Here is a 14417-nt window from a genome sequence, read left to right on the forward strand (position 1 = left end):
TTTTGTTTTGTTTTTTGAACTTTATGTCGGTACAGCTTGGGGTGGGTACAAAAATCTCTCAAGTGTAGCTGTGGGACTCGATGACATCGCAGGGCCATTGATATTAGGCATAAGGACGGTTTTGTGAGTGCATTATGCTTGTAATTATTCAGAATTTTGTGTCATTTTAACCTAATTTGTGGTCAGTGTGTTCTGAGAAGATCTCCACTTTTACTGGGTTAAACTGTTTTATTTAAACGTCAAATCGTTTGAACAATTGAGCAAAAGGTAATTCTGTCATTCAGGCCCTTCCTTTAGAAGTGCCAGAGACTCAAAGTAATCTCTAATTAGTGTCTCGGGATGTGAGCTGATTCATCGTAGAAAATGAGTATAATGGCAGGTCAGGCAGGCTTCCTCTGCATAGGAAATCAAGCACACAGATACTTTATCAGATGATATGACATGACTCAGCCTGTAGAACAGTTTCTTTCCATTAATCATAATTAGCTTATAAATATACTAATTTCAATTCAGCTTTTAACTGTCATGAATGCCTAGCAATGAACTTCATAATTTGGTAGTATGACCTTATATTGCTTGGAGGTGGATCGGCACACTTATATGGGTACCCTTGGGGTCAGTCTTTACCTTCCTGTCCCCCCAGTCGTGCTTCGGTTCCCATGGGAGGGAGCCCTGTTCAGCCACAGTGTTTATTTATCTCGACCTACCTCCCTGAATCTCTGTCGCCCTCCAGTAGGCAGCCTAGACTGGAGCCTTGAGTTTTGCTTCAGGCATTTTCTCTTCTGGGCAGCATTATGCTTTCCAGAACCAGAATGTACTCCCCAAAGAAAAGATTCTCCTAAAATAAAAGTTGCATGCAAATGTCTCTCCCAGTACTTCCTCCAGCCACAGGACCAGAATCCAGGAGGATTTCCCAGTTTATTCGTTCTTCTCAAAAACGTTTCTATCCTTCATCATTTGAGATCCAATGGAGGGGGCAAAAGGAGTCAGGGCTCAGCAGGGAGATAAGGGAAGTACACCAGGAACCCCAAATTCTACGCTCCCCCAAACACACAAACCCTGGATTTCCATTGTGAAGCAAGGCAACCCATCACTCCATCACTTTGCTATATCCTTCCTGGACTCTTCCCTTGGTGTCATCATTTACCCACCCAGTAAGAATGGCTAAAATTAAACAAACAGTTGACCACACCAATTGCTGGCAAGGAGGCAGAATGAGCCAGACTCTCAGTCATGGAGGGAGAGGGAGGAGGATGCAATAAGGGTACAGCCCTTTTGGAGCTGGGCAGTGCCACTCCTAGGGATTTCCCCAGGAGAAATGAAAACTGTGTGCACACAAACTTCTGTTCGTGAATATTTTTAGTGGATTTACTCATAATCACCCAAACGGGAAACAACCCACATGTTTTTCAACTGGTGAGTGAATAAACAAACTGCAGTACACGCCAGGGACTTGTGCTCAGCAACAAGACAGAACACGCTGTGTGCAGCATGGCGGCCTCTCAGATGCATTTTCTATGGGGTGATTACTTGGCTGTCGGCATTGTTCGAGAATTATAGGATTCACTCAGAAGACTGAACTTCGCTCTGCATGAACTAGCCCTTAGTAGATCGGAGTTTTATATACATATATAATTTAAACACAATAAATGGCATGTATATTTAATAATTTATGTCTATAGTCATATAATATATAACATATTTGTACATAATATATAATGCTAGCAATAATTATCTACATTATAGCATATAGAGAGAGATGCTGTTTCCTGTCTATAAATTATACTCCAGTGACTTTGAGTACTTAACGGGTATGCTCTTAACAAAATTTCTCTTAGAGAAACTGTGCAATCTATGGTGTTATCTACAATTCAACGGATACTTAGTTAGTCCCCACTCCATGTTAGGAATTCTGTCAGGGTTGAGATATAAAATTAAGCGAAATAGACATAGATCTGTCTTCACTTTATGGTGCGTTGGAGAAATCAGATGTTAATCAAATAATCATAAACACATATATACACACAAGAAAACAAAAGTCAAAGTCCAATTGTAACAAGTGCTTCAAAGCACAGGATCATGGTGACAACGGGAGATAGCAGAGGATTTGGCCCAGCCAAGTGGTCGGAGAAAGTTTCCATAAGTGGTGATAGAGCTGAGGTCCAGAGAATAGTATGGTAATAAACTGGAGAGGTGTGGAAGAGAAACCCAGGCAGAAAGATCAGTGTCGGCCAAGGCCGAGGGTGCGAAGCGGTACATGAGTCACTCAGCGGAAGCCAGTTCTGTGTTGCTGAGCCCACAGGGTGAGGTGAGGATGGAGACAGAAGCAGGAGCAGGTGCGTCTCGTGGGGCCACATATCCTGTGTTGGCTCAGGACCATCCCAGCTTATTCCTGTGGATGGTAAAGTATATGAGACCCTATTACAGGTGATGTGAAGAAGTCTCATCTCCATCTTAAGAGCGCTGAGAAGCGGGCTTGAAGGAATGGGGCCAGGGTGTCTGGGGTAGCACGTCCAGCTGTTCAGTTTGTAAAGCTGTTCTGGTGTGGTTTGATAACACGTCCCAGGGAAGGTGCATACGTGAGTCACATGACTACTGTGGTTGTCCACTTGGGAAATAATGTAGCTTGGAATAGGCTAGAGGTAGTGGAATTAGAGAAAGGTAGAAAGATGTGAAAAATATTAAAAGAAAGTAAAATGGAGAGTGCGAGGAATGGGAACAAAGATGCCGGGGTTACGGCTGACGGGCTGTTGGTGCCATTCACTGAGATGGGGAACAGGGGGGGCCTGGCTTGGACATGCTGAAGGTCAGGAGCGTCCGAGACGTACCAGGGAAGGCGGTCAGTACACAAGGAGGTGTACAGGTCTAGGGCTCAGATGAGAAGACTCGGCTGGAGGTATGAGTCTGTAAGTTTTCTGCATTTAGACAGTAATTCAATCCATTTGTGTAGCTGAGATTGCCTAGAAAAAAGTGTAAAGGGAACAAATTGGAGGGTCTCACGAAATCCTCTAAAACGGGCAAAGTATCTAAAAAGTCTGATTTTAGCCTTAATGAAATGCCAACTCACTGTTCCTAGGTCTGCGTACATAGGAGTGAGCATTCACCGAGCCTGTTTCTCGTTCTGTCTTTAGGGAACGATGACAACAATCTCAATTCCATCTTTTATGAGCACTTGACAAGGGCCCTCCAGGAATCCCTCTGTGGAGACTTAATTCTTGGTCGATGGGGGAGCTACAGCTCTGGTGACTGCTTTATTTTGGCCTCAGATTACCTCAATGCTTTTGTTCACCTGATTGAAATTGGAAACGGGCTTGTCACCTTCCAACTTCGAGGACTGGAATTTCGAGGTAAGGATCTCCTTATTGTGGAAGTTGTGGGAAATCAGTGGCTTGACTTCATCATCATGCAAAGCTTTAATAAGACGTCACCATTAAAGAGGAAGAATGGAATGCCTGTCCTGTAGAATGAGAAGTAGGAGGCTTGCCACATCTGCCTGTGTCCAGTATTCTGATATAAATAAGCCCCAGCCGTCTGAAGGGACAGGAAAGTGAAACGTGAAACCTGGTGTAAAGCTTTGGAGGAGCAAGTCAGTCCTTCGGTTTCAAACCTTCTGGGAAAATCTCAGAAGCAACAGGAAGTCGTGGGACATGCGTGGGCTGCATGTGGAGTCAGCCAGACCTGAAACAGCCTGGGTCTGTGGGTCACAGGGGTTGTGTGCTGTGGGCACGTCATTTGTTGTTCTGAGCCTTTCTCTGTCTCTGTAAAATGATGGGTGTAATAAGGATGGCTGCCTCACAACACTCTTGTGTGATTTAAATGAGATGAGATACATGCAGGCCCTGCATGAACACTCATCACTTTGTGGCTGCCGAGTTGTCCTGAATCTTGAAAGTCTGACCCCGGTTTCTCCATTGATCAGATGCTGGCGTACATGGTGGCGCACGCAGGTGGCACATAACGCGTGCTCGTGTCCCTTCTTCTCTGCTCTTTGTTTATTTCTTTGTTCAATACGTGTTTTCCTAATACCTCCCCTGTGTCCGGCAAAGTTCCAGTGCTGGAGATGCAGTGGGTACCTCACTGGAAAGAGCCTCACGCTGATGGTTTTCACCTTCCCTGGGAGGCATGGAAAGTAACAAGGAAATAAATGGGCAAACTAATTACGGCTTGGAGAAAGTGCCGTGAAGGAGGTAGATGAGGTTCTGTGACCATGATCACTGTAGGGGGTGAGCGTGACGAGCTGCTGCGTTACATGGGATGGTCAGGGAAGGCCTCTAGAGGACACAGGAAGAAGGAAGTTCCCGGCCAGGAACCTATAAGTGCCGAATGGATGAGACGAGAGCCCCTCAGAGGGTTCCTGCACCCGCAGGCCCAGGGTGACTAGAGCTAACTGGCATGCTGGCACCAGGTAAGCTGGAGGCTAGGTCACGTGGGACTGCATTTTGTTCTGTGCATAATGGGGAGCCTTGTAGGGGTGCCTGGAAAGGGGAATGACTGAGCTTATTTGCACGTTATGAGATGGTTTGGGTAGCTGTGTAGAGGATGTACTAGAGGGGGGCAAAAGCAGAAACAGGGAGACCACTTAGGACTGGCTTGTAGTCACCCAGGCAGAGGATGGTGGAGCCACAGAAGAGCAGGGAGGTTTGGGGGTGGGGAAGGCAGGGCTGGATGCTGGGGGGATAGGGAGGGCTGGCCATACTCCCCAGTTTCTAGGTCAGGTGCCTGGGTGGAGAGAGGCACATTTACTGAAACTGGGAACCTGGGATTAGGAGAAGAACTTTTGATTTGGGGGTGTCGTCAAGAGCTCCGTTTCGGATATTTTAATTTAAAATGCCCTTGAGTAATCCAAGTGAATATATCCAGTACTAATTGGACTTAGGCGCCTTGTATTCCTTCAGGAGACATTTATTCAGCACTCGTTATATGTCAAGCACTGGGCTGGGTGCTATGAATACAGAAGTGAAGGCCCCAATTAAGGCACTTGGACCCTCGCTGAGAAGACAGACAGGTAACGAGTAATTAGTGACCAGTGAGCTGAGTATCATGGCTGCGCCGTTTGGGGGGCACCACAGGAACCTGAGAAGGGGCCCTGGAATGAGACCGGATCAGCTTGGCAGAGGAGAGGCCACAGTCGAGAGACGAAAGACACCCGGTGTAATAACAAAGAGGCAAGAAGTAGCCAGATGTGGTTTCCAGGTGATTTGGGAGGAAGGGATCAGAGATAATGCTAGAAAGGTGAGTCGGAGCCAGGCCATAGCCAGCCAGAACCTCCCAGTGACCAAAGGGCATCTTTTAGCCGAGAACAAATTGCCATTACTTCACATCTTTAATATCCTACCCTACAGAGGACCGAGTCTTTTGGTTCTGTGGATGAGAATTTCTAAGCATTGTTTTGTGACTATCCATTCCTAAATGAATTTCTCTGGAGTGGTGCATTGCACAATTTAGGTGTGCTTTCTGTGCACCCTTACAAATTTTAGGAATCTAATTTAGGGAGCTTATTTTGGAAAAGGTCACTGGGCTGAGGGAGCAGTAGTCAGATTCTACAGAACTTGAGAAGCAGCGCTTCCCTAAAATTGTGCACAAATGCCAGAAAATGCCACAGGAGGGGGTGGAAATTAAGTGTCTGTGATACAGTAATGCAACAGAATCGTCTATTTTGAGAGTGTTCCCTTTTTTCTGGAATTCAAAGGCAGAACTTTCAAAGTTAGCCTAGTTGAATCTGAGTTATAGTTTCTATCACAGGTTTCATGCGGCTGACAGCTCCTTTAGCAAACTTAACTGACCTTTGAGTTTAACGGCTCAAAGTTAATCAGATTCTAGAACTTTGCAGCACTTTGTCTGCCAGCTCTTCATTTCACAAAAGAGAGGTTCTGCCTAATCTGTCACTTGGAATGTTTTGGTCTCACCTCAAATCAAGTATTTTGGGGAGCACGACCAACCATCACCAAATGTAATGGTTCAAGACAACAAGGATGTCTTATTCTTTCTCACGATTGTGTGAGTTGGCTGGTAGCTTAGCTCTCTGCCGCTCTCACCCGGTTACTCACACAGCTGCATCCAGCTGATAGATGAGCCACGCTGGAATGTCCAAGGGCCACGTCCGGGGCTGGCTACCACCCCTGTCATGGTGGCTCGTCTCCAGGTCTCCACTGAGCCTCTAGTGGGCTATTCTCACCATCTTCACAACCAGGTGGTCTCGGGGTTCCAAAAGGGGAAACACGAGCCCTCCGAGGCCTCTGACAGCCCAGCCTTCAGGTCAGGCACTGTGTCACCCCCAACGCGTTCTATCAGCCAAAGTCACTCCCAAGGTCAGCTCAGATTCAAGTGATAGAAAAGGGGCTTTGTCACATTGCGTGATTCACCGGGCACCAATATACCAGACCCCAGACACCTCATTGGTTGAACTATGGAAGGGGGCTCAGAACTGACGCCCCGCGGGCAGGCACAGGAGAGAGGCTGGGGTTTTGTGAAGTGAGACTGCCCAGGAGTGTCTCCCCGTTACTGCAAGTCTACCTTCCCTCCTCCTGCCAACCCTGGAAGAAACGCACGCCGACTGTGAGGGTAGCTTAAGCACAGTAGCAACATATTGAGAAGAAAAATGCCGGGTGAGCTGCCCCAGTAACGCTCACCCTTGCACAACGTGTTTTCTTTGACCTAGTCTGGTTGTGGTTTGGAGCACAGGACCCCTGAGAGAACATCTACAGCTTGAAAAATCTACATTGTGCCTTTGTTGCAGGAAGAATCCAGTTGACCTAAAATGACTGTTCCGTTTTCTGTTCTTCCCAACACATAGTACAGTGTTCCCAGGAAAGATCTGGTGTTCTTTCTCCTCCTGGAGTGTTTTCTAAGATACTTCTTGGGCATTCACTTTTATTTCCATTCCCTATTTTCCCAGATAGCAAGATTTATTTTGTTCAAATTTAATCTACTTCAGCACAACCTGGGGCAGTCAAAATACAGATGCCTGAGTTCTCCTCCTGAAGCCAGCAGTGGGAACGTAATCTGCTCCCAGCAGAGGCTGACTTTCTCAGGAAATAACTGGACTCCCCAGGGGAAGGCACCTCTCAAAACCAGGGAGCAGGAAAGTCCGCCTGTCTCTCGCTCACTGAATGGGATGCATTTGCACCAACAGGAATTCTTAGCTGCAAGCAACAGAAATCAACTCTGGTAATTTACGCAGGAGAAGGGTTTCTTGGAAGATCCTGGCAGGGCATAGCTTTGCTGAGAAGGCTGGAGAAGCAGGCATGGTGGGTATCAGACAAGAAACATGTCTAACATCACACCATGAAGAGGTCACATTTCAGCTGGTAGACGCAGGCACGACCCTCACGTCATCAACACGTGACCCTGGTATTGGACGCGGCTGGCCCTGGAAACTAGATGATATGCCCTGCTGCTGCCTCCCTTCCGGCATCCATTCCACATGAGCCCTGCTTCTTTGTGTCACCAGCTCATGGTGTATCTGATGGATACATCTGAGATCACATGCATGTACCCTAGGCGCAAGGGAGGCTGGGAAAGTGTCTGACTTTCCAGTTCCTGTAGTGGGAGGTGATCACCGGCTTTCCCTGAGAGTCATAATATGGTCCATTGGTTGAAGTCCTGCTAGCTGCTGTAACAGTGAGGTTCTAGCTCTCATGGCTGATACAACAGATGTGTGTTTTATACTCAGAGTCCAGTCAGTGGGAGCAGGTGGTGGGGCGATGGTTCTGTTCCAAACCACCAGGGCTCCTGACGAATGGAAGCTCTGCCTGTTCCCCAGCATACTGCTTTTGAGGTCACCCTGGGCTTTAGTATCAAGCAGGGGGGATCGTGTGGAAGATTGTGATGCGCCAGGCCGGGACCTGGGATATGTCATTTGCTCTTGCAGTCTATCCTCAAGAATTGACATAATTATAAGAGAAGCTGTGAAATGCTGTCTAGCTGAATACCCAAGAGAAAAAGAAAAAGGCTTTGGTGAACAGTTACGCAGTCGGTGGCACAGTGGGAAATTTCCCAAATGTAGAATAAGGGTTCAGACTCTCGGTAGCCCAGAAGATTGATCTTTATTTGAATAATCAAGGTCCACGGCACATCCTATTTCCATTGGCTGGTACTGTAGTAAGTGATTATACAAATTCAAATCAAGAATGCAAATAAGGAAAGAAGCCATGTTTTCTATTCTACATCTTTGGCCCATGCTCCCAGAATAGAAATAGTTCTTTTCTTGTTAATAAAAGATAACAGTATCATAGCGGCTGCTGCTGTTAGGATTAGACTATTTCTTGCATCGTCCTAACCAGGGAGCCTTTGAGGCAGGCTGAAGAATTGATGGATTAATTCAACGGTTGACGGATTAATCACTGGCTCTAAATCTAAGTCAGGCTACCAGATAATGTACTTTAGAAGGCAAACAGCGTGAGGGGCACCAAGTTCAAGGTTCTTCAAAAGAAATAGACTCTACTGGGTTATAAGTCGCATATAACCTATCATTCCAGTAGGTGGACACAGAAAAATGGAAAAGCTAGAGTTGATTATCTGTTCAATTCATTTCTGTTCTCCTTTTGTCATCCAGGTGACCTAGAATGATAGGTTTGCTTATTTCTGTTAGAATAGGAGAAAAATGAATGAGGAATCACAATGCTGCCAACAAGACAAGCCAGGCAATTGTCTGAAGAGGTGAAGCACCAAAAATAGGAGCAAAACCGAAAAGGCATTAGAGAGAGTCTTTCATGGGATGCATGTGAACTCCAAGCTAGGGCCAGAGCACTCGCCTGTGAAGTGACATCAACCCTCAGAATGGCCACAGTCCCATCACTTCCTCCCATTCAACTGATGGGAAAAGCCAGGCCCCCGGAGATGTGTGTCTCCCGAGGCTCACAGCCAGTCAGTGGCTGAGCTGGGCAAACCCCATGACTCTCTTAACCAGAACTTCTCTTCCTACCTGACCATTTCACTTTCTTTCACTCCTGTTGGGTGTTTGTTTGAAATGCGTACCCTAGTGTTTATTTGGTTTATTAAATGCTAAGTAACTGGGGTATAATACCTTCGATCACATACGCAGCCTTTCAGAAGGTCCATATCATGAATCTAGTTGCAACCCCACCCCCCACTTTATATCAGGATATTCAACAGAGCATCACAGGTGAGGTGCCCCCGTCCCCGATATTGGAAGGACCTTCTGTGGGTACTGAAATCCCAGGAATGATGGCAGGAGGTGTGTTGGAGAGTGGTGGTGAGCCAGAGCCAATACCTTCATGGAAGGACTGGGAATGACCTCGAGGGGTCATGGAAGACAGCCCAGGAGAGGATGGTGTGAGAATAGTGAGAGAATGGCCTGAAAGCGTCAGTGAGAAACAAGAGGACACCTTCCAGCTGCCTCAGACCCAGTGGTGAGAGGAATGCATGCAAACAGCCCCACTGGGTCTCCAGCCAAGCACCAAGGAAAAGTTGAAGAATGGACCTTGAGTTGCAGAGGGCGCAGTGAAAGGATTTCTGAAGTTCATGGCCTGGGTGAGGGTGGGGCAGTGGAAGATGTGATTTACGGAGCAGTGTGGAAATTCGGCTGCGGAGAGTCTGGCTTCCCAGGGCAGGTGATCTGAACCACAGCAAAGCAGTTCTCTCGTGGGAGGTGAAGCAGATGCTGGGTCCCAGGCGGCGACAGTTTTGACGCTGCTGAAATGAAATCTAATTTGCACGCAGGTATGCAGGCAGCGTTCCTTATTCTCATTAGCAGAGAACTGCTACATTTTTATCACAGCAAGGGGTGTTTTCCAGAAATCTTCTTAGGGGAGGTCTTAGGAAATATTAGAGTCATTTGATAAAGTGGGTTTTTAGAAAGCTCAAGAAAAACTATATCAGAATTGAAGGTGTTATGGCGACATTTACATTTCCTATTACTTGTATCACTACATTTTCTCTGTTAATTTATTCATTTCTCAGTATTTTCCTTACAATGAATGATACTGTATTTGTATATATATTCTACATTCCCATATGGTTAAGTATTTCCAGGTTTTTCTCATATAACTTTGTCAAACAAGGGAACATAACCAATATTGATCACTTTGTCCTTTTACTGAAAACAAAGTTGTGATAAGTGCTAAGTTTGCTCTTGGGTGTTTGCATGTGTGGGTCATGACCCCTGTGACCATTAGCCATGATGTGGCGTGTGGCCTCCCAGGGTGGACGGTCAATAAATGTCTCCTGACAACAAACTAATAAGTAATAATGTGAAAACCAAGGCCAGTTTACATTCAGTTCTTTGTTCCTGAAGGCTATGATAACTCCACCAAACCAGGCGATAAGACCCTCAAAGGACAAGCCTACTTGTCTTATTTGCGTCCCTCCCCAGTGCACTGCCCGCCTCCTACAGGGTAGGACACCCTGTAAACGTCGTTGAGTGAGAAAGTAGAGACAGTTAACATGCTCTGAGCACCCGTTATACGCCAGGTGCCATAGTAAGCACCTCACTTATATCATCAGAAGATTCCTTATTAATAACTCTATAACGGGGGTGTTTTTATCCCTATTTTAGACCTGACAGAATTGGGTAAATGAGGTTCAGCAAGTTGCCCAAAGCTTCACAGTCACCAGTGGTGGGGGAGGAGCAAACACCTAGATGTGCTGACCCCAAAGTCCATGGTCTTCTCCCTGGACCCCATAGCTGGGAGGGGAGGGGAGAGAAGGAGGGAGTGAGGGAAAGGAAGAGAGGGAGGGAGGGGGGAGGCAGAGAGGGAGGAAGAATAAATAAGGAGAGAATATGGGGGAAAAAGAATGAGTAACCGTTTTTTAAAAATCTACTTGGTTGTTGAAACTCAAAAACAAGAGTTTCAGCTGAACGTGCTGCTAGAATTCACCATGGCGGCACCCTGTTCGGCAGCTCGGTTTCTTGGGGTCCTGTCTGCCTCAGCAGCCATGAAACCTGACAGCTCTCACGGAGTGAACGTGAAAGGGAAAGACATGGTTATCAGGAGGTCGCTGCACATTGCCATGGGGTCTGGAAAATATCAGAAGACAGGATTTATGTGCCTGTGTGTGTGAAATGTTATCAGCCATCTCATACTTTGACTAACACCCCATAATCACTGGCATTTGGGGACATTTTAAAAATATCTGTGTAACCTAATCTTATCTAAAGCTAATCCAACCCAAACCTTTATCCTAACTGGCTAATCCATGTAGAGCGATAGCTCTCCCACTAATCTTGGAACTATCTAGAATTCTCTCTTCTCTATGGCAACATTTAGGTCATTAGTGATTCCTTAGTTCTTATGTCTGCATAGCTTGAATAATCTGTTAAATCCTTTTGTTGCAAATTTTACCCATAAAATAACAGGTTCTCCATTCAGAATTCTTAAACCCATATTTTTCTTAATTTCAAATTATGTGATATGTTAGTGGGAGAGACAAAGCCATGCTTGTCTGGATAGCAAGTCTGGGAAGAGAAGGGGCTTTCCTGTGGGACGTTAGCAGAGTCTGCATATTTGAACATCAACACTCAAAAATAAGTTTGTGGGAGGAAAGGAAGATAATTTGACTTTCAATTAAATATGAATAGGAAGTACCAGACTTCTGAGGAAAGTTGAGTGCATTGCTTTTCTCAACTGTAAATGGGGCAGGATTGGGGAAAAAACATCATTCACAGAGATAATTATTATATATTATACCATTTCTCATACTTACGCCTCCATCCTGCCCAACATAAGTTACCATGTGTACTAAGCAATTTGGTTCATTTTACTCTCTCAGCTGGGCTGGTAGAAAAAAGCAAATTCAGGCAACTTTTGCTTGTAAATTGTCAAAAGCTCATTAGACAGTGTGTAATAAAGAAAAAAAAATACTGATTTTAAATTCAAAAGACCAGACCCTTCTAGGGGGTAAGTTTCTTTTGAGACTCAGTCTCCTTATTTACGAAAGAGGAAATTATACCTGCGTAAGCAACTTGATGTGTTTGTGTCCAACAAATGAGATGCTTGCTCTCTGATAAATCACTTTTTAAGTTGATAATTCACGTCTCTACAAAAATAGATGATGTTTTGAAATAAAATTTCTCTGAGAAAATCAATGCTCTTTCATTTAAAGGTATCATATCACATTGTAATTCCTACTTGCCAAACAAGTCCTAGGGAAAAAAAATTGGACTCCTTTGGACAGATCTTAAACCAAATTGAGGCTCCTTGGAATATAAAATTGTGATTAAAAAAAAAATTCTGCTGTGTCCACAAAATTAAACATGTTATAAATTATTCCCACATATTTTGTCTTTTTCCTCTACTGCACAGTGGGTCAATCCACTTCTACGTTCTCAGCATGTATTTAATAGCTGCACGAGCCCAATGCTGCTGAAGGACTGGAACTGGGGACTAGGGGACACGTTGTCCAGTTAAATAATGACGACCTACAGTCATCTGGGGGTCCACAGGCCGATCCTGTCACTGATTTTAGTTCCGCTCCGTAACCTCAGTCATGTCACTAGACTTTAAGGCTGGATTACTTTAAAGGGGTAATTCCCACATGAATGTTTAGCATTTAGGAAATAAAAAGTGTAATGGGAGAATCTCTTGGTGACAGCGGCTGTAGTTACTTCTGCTAAAGTGGGGAGGCTGCCATCAGAGACTGGCCCCAAGTCAAGAGCCTCAGCCTTTCTCTGTCCCTGGTGGCGTCAGGGAAGCTAGACTCTCTGGAAGATAAGTCTTTTCTGGGAAAGCTCAATTCTTCAGAATCAGAATTCAACCGCCAAGAGCTTCTAGGAGAGCTGTAGTTGGGCACGATACTAGAAGGGGCAGTCAGGGGGCTGTATCTCCAATAAGAGTTCTCTGGGTCTGAGCCCCATCTCTCACGTCTTGTGTTTCCTACATGTAATACTCATCCTGTGAAGTCCAAACGTTCACGGACTTGAACTGCTCTGAGCTCAGCGGTGACTTACCTGATGGCCTCCTCCTTTTGTGGCCCTAAGCAATTCAGGAATGACTTTAACTGTGACCTCCGAGGGGAATACATGTTATGTAACAATCTAAGGCCCACACCCCAGTGTGTCTCTACATCCCACCCGCAGCATGAAGAGTACTGGCCAAACCATCTCTGTGCCCAACTGGGATCCACTCCATGGCAGAGATTGACTGTATTTTAAGGGCAGTGCAAGCTTCTCTTCTGCGAGTCCCCTCCTGGGGACCTCATTGCTTGGCCCAGTGCATACTGGGCTGATGAAGGCAGTGACCATTTGAAAACTCAGCTCAAATAAATGTCTAGTAAAATTATTTTAAACCATTATAAATTTTAAAATAACACCAATGTAATAATATTGATGATATTTGGGGTTTTCTGTGGATTCCAGTTAGTCAGATTCTTTGAAACAACTGAGCATTGTTTCTCAAAGTACTCATATCAGATAAGGAGGAAAATTGGAGGGCCAAGAGGCTCCGCTTTAAAATATGTCCTGCATTTAGGCTGTAATATGCACATTCTTGCTGGAAAGTGGTAAAGCACGCTGACATTTTCTTTCAGTGCAGGCTTTCTGCTGCAGGGGACCCTTTCAAATGTGTCCCTTTGAAGTCCCCATCGCATAATGGCCCAGCGTCTCCATCACTTCCTCTGACCTCTTGGTAAACAGCTTACATCCTAGTTCCAGCCCCATCACTCTGCACCTGAATTGGGACTGTGGGGGGCTGACTTCCCACCACTGGTTTCTGTACTTGACTCCAGCAAGGCTGCAGGGGACTCTTAAAAGCCACTTTCCCCACATTTCTTTGGGACTTAAAAAATCCCCATCACTTGCCTGTTACCTACAGAATTAGGTTCCAATGCTTCCATAGGAGTCCAGTTTCCACTCCAGCCACCTGCCCTGAGTCCCACCACCCCTCCCCTTTCAGGGATCCTGCCCTTGGCCCAGGCTTGCCAGCCGAAGCACCTCCCCCACAGGAGCACTTTAAGGTAACTGAAGGTTGCCAGACCTTTTGTTCAGGCAACTATCACCCTTTCATGTCCCAACTTTCCCAAGAGAGGGTCCCCTCTACATCTGGCCAGGCTGACCATTGAGGCAGGCACACCTACACCAACCAGCCACACAGAATATCTGGTGCTTATCAGGGAGAAAACATCAAAATTCCCTGCTGCTCTGGACACAGTAATTGTCAAAACTAGGTGGAGAGACATTATCCACCCCAAGGACATGCTCCCCATGTGCACTCTGAGTCTGAACTCTGCCCTCAGGTGACCACGTCCAGACCCTAGGGCTGGACTGTTTGAGCCACCTACAGAAGTGCTTTTTCTTTGTGCTTTGGCCATGTCAGGATGGCTCCGGGGACCTTTTGTTTGTACTTGCTGTGAAATACTATCAAGGATGGTGTTCCCATAATGCACTGTGTTCTCTTCAGGAGGGTCCTGGGGATATCGTCTCCCTGGTGTCTTTGCCAGAAATAACTGTGATCTTTCCAAAC

General features: G+C 45.8%; 1 protein-coding gene across 2 annotated transcripts in view; it reads left to right on the forward strand.

Moving 5' to 3' along the window:
• The window catches only part of PCNX2 (pecanex 2), a 223058-nt gene that overhangs the window by 171749 nt on the left and 36892 nt on the right, over positions 1-14417 (forward strand). For both annotated transcript variants that reach the window (XM_081038977.1, XM_081038978.1), the window contains one exon: positions 3132-3347. In XM_081038977.1, coding sequence (XP_080895103.1) covers positions 3132-3347 — 216 coding nt within the window. The remainder of the gene's footprint in view (positions 1-3131; positions 3348-14417) is intronic.

Source organism: Rhinolophus hipposideros (genome assembly GCF_964194185.1).
Source record: "Rhinolophus hipposideros genome assembly, chromosome: 26".
Classification (NCBI taxonomy): Eukaryota; Metazoa; Chordata; class Mammalia; order Chiroptera; family Rhinolophidae; genus Rhinolophus; species Rhinolophus hipposideros.